Source organism: Propithecus coquereli, unplaced genomic scaffold (assembly GCF_000956105.1).
Source record: "Propithecus coquereli isolate 6110/MARCELLA unplaced genomic scaffold, Pcoq_1.0 Scaffold53, whole genome shotgun sequence".
Classification (NCBI taxonomy): Eukaryota; Metazoa; Chordata; class Mammalia; order Primates; family Indriidae; genus Propithecus; species Propithecus coquereli.
The window spans coordinates 7,375,538-7,384,952 of NW_012151174.1; the positions used below are offsets into that span (position 1 = coordinate 7,375,538).

Genomic DNA, 9,415 nt, shown 5'->3' on the forward strand with positions numbered 1-9,415 from the left:
AGTCCTTTGTGTAACTGATGCAGGAAAATTAATGCTATATAAGAGAATGAAATAGATCAAGTTCCTATGTTTTCACCTAAGACTCTATTTAAGTAACGACTGATATTTAAGTGATCAAAAAATAAGCCAACGTTAAATATTAACTGCACAGGATCTAAAACAAAATGGCCACATTACATCAAACTACATTATATAGATAGATTAAAAGCAGCTAATTAGAAGCGTTTTTAGAAATTCAAAGTTTCCGACATCATTTTCCACCATTCCATCAACTCTTCCTTCTCCTCTTCTTTCCTTTCAGAAAACGACTCCAGTTCAAAATCAACCTGAAGGAGAAAGTCAAGAACAAACATACTGTTATCAAACCCCATTTTTTTTAAATTTCAGTTTTTAAAAATACAGAGAAACAGCAGTTTCAGAGCTTATAGAATAAGCTCAATCCAGCCACTTGAATTAAGGTAGATTCTAAAAAATCTCTTGCGATAAACAAAAAATACTTTCAGGAGGATAAAAAAAATCAAAAGCCATCGTGTTTAAGACATGCTTTGAGGACATAAATCAACAAAATCCCTGCCCCGATCTCTCCCCTCACAGAAAGTGGTAACTTGCAGTTTTCTGCCTTTGACCACTTTGTGAGCTCCCAGCAGCCCTGAATTCTGTCCTGGAGGCAGGAAGTGTGGACGCACAGGGTCAGGCGCTGCGTCCCAGACCACGGCTCTGCTGCGCAGAATCTCGAATGTGCAGAAGGAGCTGCGGGCAGCACCTGTCTCTCAAGCCGCCGTCCTGCGGGCGGGGGTCTCGGCCGGGTCTGTGCCGGACCCGCGCTCTGCACAAAGCACCGCTCACATCCGCACCCCTTCCCCCAGGCTCGTCCCAGAGGGAACCGGCTTCCTCGGCTCAGCTGTTTGAGGCCCTGGTTATTTGGGATCATGATACACTCAGCACGTCCTCCTCGGACCAACACGCGCTAGAAAGAGGCGGCATCACAGCGGGGGCTGCTTGTTCAGGGTTCTCTCCGCCCACCGGGCACCCTGATTCCGGGACACGCACAGCCCGCTGTGCACACGCTCACCATCCAAACCACAGCACCAAACGCCAAGATATTTTGTTTGCAGAAGCCAAGCATTTATTCTCTAAACTTTGGGCGCATAAACGAAATACAATAAATTCTTCTCGAGTAAGCCTTTTGATTAGAAATCCTATCGGCCTTCCCGTGGTCCCAGGAACGTAACACAAAGCGGGCGGTAAATTCCGCTCTAAGAGAAGTTTTGTTCTCATCACCGTCACCTTCCTAGCAAAATAAATGTGATCTGCTTAAATAAGATTTGTGTTTTGATAGGACTTAACATAGATTTACTTATAATATGTGCTTTAATAAATGTTTGGTTCATGCCTAAAATTATCTGGTATGCATCGTTTATTTATTTCAAATGCTTATTGAGTAAGGCATGGTGCTAGGTGCTAGAAATGGAAAAGATACATGGAACAGAATCCCAGCTAGATTGAAATTGAGGTATCAAGGTCAGCAAATAAAAATTTAATTTTTTTGGCCGGGAGTGGTGGCTCACACCTGTAATCCTAGCACCCTGTGAGGCTGAGGCGGGCGGATTGTTTGAGCTCAGGAGTTTGAGACCAGCCTAAGCAAGAGCGAGACCCCGTCTCTACTAAAAATAGAAAGAAATTAGCCAAACAACTAAAAACAGAAAAAATTAGCCGGGCACGGTGGCGCATGCCTGTAGTCCCAGCTACCCAGGAGGCTGAGGCAGGAAGATCGCTTGAGCCCAGGAGTTTGAGGTTGCTATGAGCTAGGCTGACGCTACAGCACTCTAGCCCAGGCAAGAGTGAGACTCTGTCTCAAAAAACAACAACAAAAAAATTTAATTGTTTAAAGTTTTATTTTCTTGTGGATCTCTTCAAAGCTGAGAAATGGTAACAGCTTCACAATGAGTGGTATTAAATCATCCAATGAGACTTTGGGCGAGTCAGTTAACTCTGTTAGGCCTCAGTTTTCTCATCTGTTAAATGGGGATGACAACAGTACCTATCTCACAGGGTTATTGTGAAGAGTAAATATGAGTCACTCAAACATGCCCGGCATGAGTATCACAGGGCTTAGCTATCACAGATTACTTACCGAAACCGCGGGGCTGTAAGGAACTGCCACTTTCTTCGTTATCGCCAGGTAGCCTGGGGCGGAGGCCGTGACCTTGTAATTCCCAGGAACAAGCAGTCTCCAGTAGTCGCCGTCCTTTGCTGTAGGAAACGGAGCGTCAGACCACAAGGCGCGCACACGAAATGCATAATTGTGCCTCCAAGGAATGCCACAGTAGCGCACTTGGACTTCTTCGATCCCCCATTTTCAAAGTAGACATATAGGAAATTCAATGAACTTCTACTCAGTAGGCTGTGACTCTTCCACAGGCCCCATTTCTCACAGCTGCTTTGCAGATAATAAGGTTAAGTTGTCTGATAAACCTCCTAAGATCACGGATCTCCTGACCGGTCGGAAGCAGCAGGTAAGAAGACGGATATCCCCGAGCAGCAGGTCAGAGCACCCGGCACCGCGGCCTGAGCCTCAGACGGTGAAGACCCGGTCGTCGGCCCGGGGCGGCCTCACCGGAATCCCTGAGCCCTGGTTAGAAGTTCAGATTTCACACTGCTAAGTCCCTGACACGGCTGCTCTCTCTTGACCCTTTTTCCATTTCTCCCTCTTGACACATTTCAAGGCCTCGCTTCCCTCCCACCTCCCGCTTCGTTCCAGCTTCTCATCCACGCTGCCCTCGGAAACCTAGAGTGTCCCGGGGCCCGCCCCTCAGATTGCATTTCTTTCTCCCCGTTTGTTCCCTAGCTCAGATTTTCCTAAACTTGTCGCATCGTGGAATGCACAGAAAATGACATTTGTGCGGCACGCCGTGGCCTCCCGAGGGCGAGGGGCGGCGTCGTGGATATCGGTTGGGAAGGCATCTAGTGGGCTGTCGACAAATATTTGTTAAATGAACGAATAAATAGAGTTTTAGAGGACAAATGGTAAAAATTTAGAAAAAAAAAAATCCAAGCTACAAATATGAAGGTTAAGCAAGAGGAAACGTCCAACACAGTGTGATTTGGGAACTAAGTTAAAAGTTAATTCACTATGAGGCCAAGAAATGACATAAAGAGTTTATAGCTTGAAAACGTCGTTGTTGTTACTGAAAACATCCTAACAAACGACAAACTAAAATAAGCTGGACTGATGTTTATTAACAGGAGGAGGTAGACTCGTCAGGAAAATGCATCGTTTCCCCAAACTGGGAGACGGTCACGGGCTCTCAACCTAGAGATACCTAACATCTCACCTCCACCCCTAACACCCCGTCTGACCTTGTGTAACTGGGTTCCCAGCCGGTTAAATGGAGAAAGGTGAGTGGATGGGAGTTCCAATCTTCTTCCCCACCCCCGCCAATTCGCGGCGCGTCAGCGCCTCTTAACAGACACGGGAAAGCCACCCGTGTTTTAACTCCAGCAAACTCGTTTTCCTTTGCCCAAGAACTGCAGTGAGTCCCCGGGTGAGGCAGCCAAGCCGAGGCCGTCTGCCGCCCTCCCGGCCCTAAACACGGCACCAGCCCGGCCCACCAGTGAGACGCTACGGCCCTGTGCTGTTGATCCTGTCGTGCGTAAGGCCAGGGCCCCCGGAACGTGGCCGACACACCCACCGGATGTCACGTCGTGGTCTATTCCTTCCACGGAGATGGTCGCGTTGGCGATGGGGTTCCCCTGAAGGTCGCGGACAAACCCTTTCACTCCGCGGTGTATCTGTGAAGGCCAAGGAAAAACAAAATTCATACGAGAAATGACCCACGGCTGTTTGCGTCTCAAGCATCTGCTTCTTTTCCAGCAAAATACTGCAGCTTCTCCTGTGTAAGAATCAAAACGAGCTCAAAAGGCCACTGGATTTTTTGTGCACTTTTTACTCTGCTTTTCCTTAAAGAGAGAAATGAGCAGTCACCTCCTGAAAACGAGTATCTTGTCCTGAGTCAAAGAAAAACTTCGAAGTCCCTCCCATGCCATAAAAATCGGTCTGTTTGTAAAGTGCTAGTCTTAGCACGTTCCGGCACTTCCTCTTCTTCTAAATTTGGTCACCCACTGTCCCTCACGTGGGCACTGCCAGTCAGCAAGAAGCTTACATTACAGCTCTTAAATATTAGCTCCTCCAGGTAAAGAAGAGATACACTGTGACCACTTTGGGATTAAACTCACTGACAACACTATTTTGGCTGGAAATAAGTGGCAAGAACCAGACACTGATTTAGAGAGAAACGGAAGAGACGATTGCATCATCGACTAGCTACTACGAGGCTAACTACAAAAGACAGCTTTCTCTTTGTTTTGAAAACATAATTCCTCTAGTGGTTGAAGTGACTCTGAGTCACTTCAGGTCTTTAAAAAAGAACTGCTTTGGCCGGGCGCGGTGGCTCACGCCTGTAATCCTAGCTCTCTGGGAGGCCGAGGCGGGCGGATTGTTTGAGCTCAGGAGTTCGAGACCAGCCTGAGCAAGGGCGAGACCCCGTCTCTACTAAAAATAGAAAGAAATTAGCTGTACGACTAAAAATATATATAGAAAAAATCAGCCAGGTGTGGTGACGAGCACATGTAGTCCCAGCTACTCAGGAGGCTGAGGCAGGAGGATCGCTTGAGCCCAGGAGTGTGAGGTTGCTGTGAGCTAGGCTGACGCCACGGCACTCACTCTAGCCGGGGCAAAAGAGTGAGACTCTGTCTCAAAAAAAAAAGAGAGAGAGGAAAAAAAAGGAAAGAAAGAACTGCTTCTGGAATATCCAATGGGAACTAATGAACCTTGATTATTTACAAAGTGTGCCCCGATCTCCCAAATGCTCAGGTCGCACCTCACCCAATCCGGCTCTCAGAATGAATTTTCTTTGGATACTGATGATATTTGACTATTTCTGTACAGAGGTAGAATCTGTCTCCTGTATCCCTTTGTCACCAGAGAATAAACAGGCGGTAAAATGTTTCATCAAAGAGATCCCCTCCTTACCGGCAATGTTTTTTGCATTTGCCATTTTTTAAAAAAACGAAACCTCTAAAACCCTATAAAAATTTCATGTAATTTTTTTCTCTAAAGGCAATTTACAAATGGTAAAAGGCTATACGTGTAGTCAATAATAATGAATTTATTGCAACTAGTATAGTGAAAAGAGAGTAAGTGCTTTTTTTTTTTAAGAATTTATGACCTAGTGAATCTCTAACTTTTCTCCAAGACTTATTTATGAATTAGCCAACCAAAATTGAAAGAGTTTGAAATTTAGCCCCTGGAAAACATGGAACACGAAACATCAGCTTTCGCATGAAAAGGGGAGAGTCGTTCCTGGTGAGAATTGTGGAGGGGGCATAGCTGCACACAGAGAGGGCAGAAAACCAAAGAAAACACACAGCCTTTAAATCCCTTAACATGAGGGCTGATCAGTAACACTTAGAAAGATCCCAGCTGGCAGCAGAGAAATCATTTACCCACAAGTACTTTACTCATCTCGAATACTATAATCTCAATATTATCAATATTATCAGCCTTAGAGGAAGCTTTACATGTCCTCGTCGTTGGAAAATAAGTCAGCCAGGACAAAAGCATACCTTCGCCTGCATTAGACACAAAAACACTCGGTTAACATTCACGGCTTCACTTTTTTCTGCCTCCGCAACCCAAGTGTTATGGGATGTCACAGCTCCGCACGAATTCAGACTGGAAAGCGCTGTCATTTTATGGCTTTTGCAAAGGAAATCGCAGAAGCTAAGGAGCGAGTTTTTGTGTGAGAGAACAGGTTTACCGGCGCCAGGAAGCTAAGGAGCGAGGTTTTGTGCAGAGAACAGGTTTACCTGCACCAGGTAGCTAAGGAGTGAGTGTTTGTGCAGAGAACGGGTTTACCTGCGCCAGGTAGCTAATCAGCGAGTGTGCGGAGAATGGGTTTACCAGCGCCAGGTAGCTAATCAGCGAGTGTGCGGAGAACAGGTTTACCTGCGCCAGGTAGCTAATCAGCGAGTGTTTGTGCAGAGAACGGGTTTACCTGCGCCAGGTAGCTAATCAGCGAGTCTCTGTTATCCTCCCAGAAGCTCTTCAGCGTCTCTTCAGGCGGGAACTTCTCGCAGCTGAGCTCCACGGTGATCTCGAAACAGTTGCTGCTGAGGTAGTTGAAGTCCTGCATGCCTGTAAGGCACAGGGAAAGTGGACACGCGCAGGTGAGCACGGACGCTCCGCGCAGCCCACTCCGCGGCACGGAGAGCAGGTTGAAGACACACCATCCAGGGCCCTGGGAGCTCCAGGGACGTCTCCTGCTCTGAGAAACTGGACAGACACTCGGGGGAGTCTCATGACCCGAAGGGCACACGCCGTCTCGGGCGCTTAAGCGCTGGTTTGCTGACCACGCTGCTGCGGCAGGGGCTAAAGCGGACGCCACCCACGTCCCACATTCCTGGGATGAGCTTCAAAGAAGACAACGGGATAAAAGACTCAATCCCTCCTGACCTGCTAAAGAAACGCACACGCCTCTGAGCCCGCCTCTCCATCACGGGACAGCGTGGCTCACCATGTGCGATGATCTGACCTACCATGTTGTTCCTTACGTCCAACTAACGCTGCAGCGTGTTCCTGAGGGATCAGGAGTCTTGGTAATACATGTTGGCCGGGCACTGTGCTCATGCCTGTAATCCCAGAACTTTGGGAGACCAAAGTCGGGGAATCGCTTGAGCCCAGGAGTTCGAAACCAGCTTGGGCAACATAGTGAGACCCCATCTCTACAAAAAATTTTAAAAAGGTAGCCAGATGTGGTGGCTCATACCTGTAGTCCCAGCTGAGGTGGGAGGACAGCCTGAGCCAGGAGCTCAAGGCTGCAGTGAGCTGTGATTGCACCACCGCACCCCAGCCTGGGCAACAGAGCAAGACCCCATCTCTAAAACAAAAAAAAAAAATCCTATATGTGTGTGTGTGTGTGTACACAATATATGTTAATTCAACAATCACTGAGCATCTACTGCATGTAAAACATAATTATAACCCCTCAAAGTGCACCAAAGAGAAGATTCTGCATCCAGAACAATTTTAATGTGAATCTGACTGGAATTAGCGGTGGATGCTGTGGGTGCTTTTCAGAGCTGGGCACCCCGCTCCTGGCAGGCGCCAGGGAGACGGCCCCGCCTGTGCTCACACTCGGGCCAAGGCTCGACCTTCCCCGCGAGACCACGTCCCCGCTCAGCTCTGACCCCTCCTCACCCTGCCTCCCTCACTCCCTGCAGGTTCCCCAAGAGCCTCTCCGTGAAGGACAAGCATCCGAACCCCCGCCTCAAGCTCTGCTGGTGGAAAACCTGGCCCGAGACACCGATTTTATCCACTGCATAGAGGGCTAAAGACCATCAGAGCTTTTTTGACTGTCCAGCTATTGTGGGACATAGTCATTGGCAAGGTTAATCCTGCTACTATTGTTAATATTGTCATCAGTGTTTCAGTGATGTAGGTTGTTTGCTACTCTGTAGACACCACACCATTTGTCCAAAGGAATTGCTATAGTTTTTATAAAATCTAAAGTATAAAATTACTTCCCAGCTGGGACACACTCTAAGTCCTAAATCCGACATAGACCATATTTTTCAAGCTATAAGGGAGAAAGCACTGAATCTGATCTGGTTGAAATGCAAACTACAAATAAAAACAGAATTAACAGACACCAGGAAGAAATAATTAGCAAGAATATTTTTCTCAGGGCATAATTCAACGAAATTAAGAATATCCAACAGAACAAACTCATTATCTAATGCCGCTACTTCCCTAATTCTCTTTTTATTTCCAGGCTAGCCACGGGAAATTGTTCTTAGGCAAAGAGAAAAGAAAATATAAACGAATATTTAATCTATTTTTATAATTAATATAAAATGTGCTATATTTTTACAACACATTGCAAGTAAACGTACATCATATTTCCGTCTTCGTCCTTGGGTAACTACAAAAACAAGGGTCTGCACAGTCCGTGTGGGCACAAGGAGGCCGGGAGCGGCTGGGCTGCCCAGGAAGGGGCTCCCGCAGCTCTGTCCAGGTGGGGGCTGCTCCCTTTTCCTCCACAAAGGCGAAAAGCTACCTGGTCCAATAGCTGCCACGACCGTGGTGCTGCGGTCCCGAGCCCCGGGCCACGGTGCCTGTCCCCGGGCTGTCAGGAACCGGGCCACACGGCGGGAGGCGAGCGGTGGGTGAAGCTTCACCGTATTCACAGCCGCCCCTGTCGCTCCGTCACCGCCTGAGCTCCGCCTCCTGCCAGATCCGCTGCGCTGGAGTCTCACAGGAGCACGAAGCCCGCTGTAAACTGCGCACGGAGGGATCCAGATCACGGCTCCTCAGGGGAGTCCGATGCCTGAGGATCTGGGCTGGAGCTGAGGCGGTGACGCCGGCGCCGGGGAGCGGCTGCGAATACAGACCATCGTCAGCAGCAGGGAGGTCTGATGCACGGTAAACGTGACGCGCTTGAGTCGTCCCGAAACCATCCCCCGGCACCCCCGTCCGGGGAAGAACTGTCTTCCACGAAACCGGTCCCTGGTGCCACAAGGGTCGGGGACCGCGCCGTAGTGAACATAGACTAAATATTCCACGTCGACTAGTCCCTGTTTTCCCGCCATTTAAAAGAGTGAGATGAAGGGTGCGTGGAGATGCGCCACAGGTCCGAGCACGCGGCCACCTCGGCAGACGCCGGGCCAGCGCGCAGCGAGGACGCTCTCCTGTCTCCCGGGCCTGACTCTGAAAGGTAGGGTCGCGAATAACATTCCATTTACGTTTTCCCAGTGAACACCTTGGGTGCGTCTCCTGTGTCTCTTCAATTAGCATCTCAGCCACAAACACAACAGAAACAAAATTGTGCATAGCGACCCTTCACGCAAAAAATCAACCTCGGTGGACGAACTCCAGGTTCAGTCCACTCAGCGGCCGAGGGGACCGAAGGCTCTGAACCTAGTCACTCCCCAGATCTACGCGGCCGTTGGCGAGAAGCCACCGTCGCTCGGTCGGAGAGCAGGGGGACACTCACCGCCGGGCACACTGTACCAAGCGCCCCCGTTGGTGGTTCCGTCCACGAAGCTGCTGTCGTCGTCGTTCTTGCGACAGGGCGGCCGGCTGGGGTCGGACATGACCGGGTTGAAGGCCGAGTACGCCCGGGCCAGGCTTTGGAAGACGGCGTCGTCGGGACAGGAGCTGTACTCGTGGGCGCTACCTGGAAAGCAAAGCCACAAGACTCGGGAGCCGGCACAGGCCACGTTTCTGAGGAGTGACGCGGCGCCAAGCCCCTGCGGACGCGGGTTTTAGCTGCGTCACCGTGGGAAAGCTTTAAGTACGGAACAGCGACACTCGGCTTTTAGCTCAGATACCTTCCATTTCTGCACCACAGAGCAG

The 9,415-nt window shown here is 49.3% G+C and overlaps 1 protein-coding gene across 1 annotated transcript in view; it reads right to left on the reverse strand.

Moving 5' to 3' along the window:
• Positions 1-227: 227 nt before the first annotated feature.
• The window catches only part of CPE (carboxypeptidase E), a 23,062-nt gene continuing 13,874 nt past the window's right edge, over positions 228-9,415 (reverse strand). Inside the window, exons 5-9 of the mRNA XM_012656997.1 lie at positions 9,054-9,236; positions 6,057-6,196; positions 3,693-3,792; positions 2,135-2,253; positions 228-326 (exon numbers count right to left, since the gene is read on the reverse strand). Of these exons, the coding sequence (XP_012512451.1) occupies positions 228-326; positions 2,135-2,253; positions 3,693-3,792; positions 6,057-6,196; positions 9,054-9,236 (641 nt within the window). The remainder of the gene's footprint in view (positions 327-2,134; positions 2,254-3,692; positions 3,793-6,056; positions 6,197-9,053; positions 9,237-9,415) is intronic.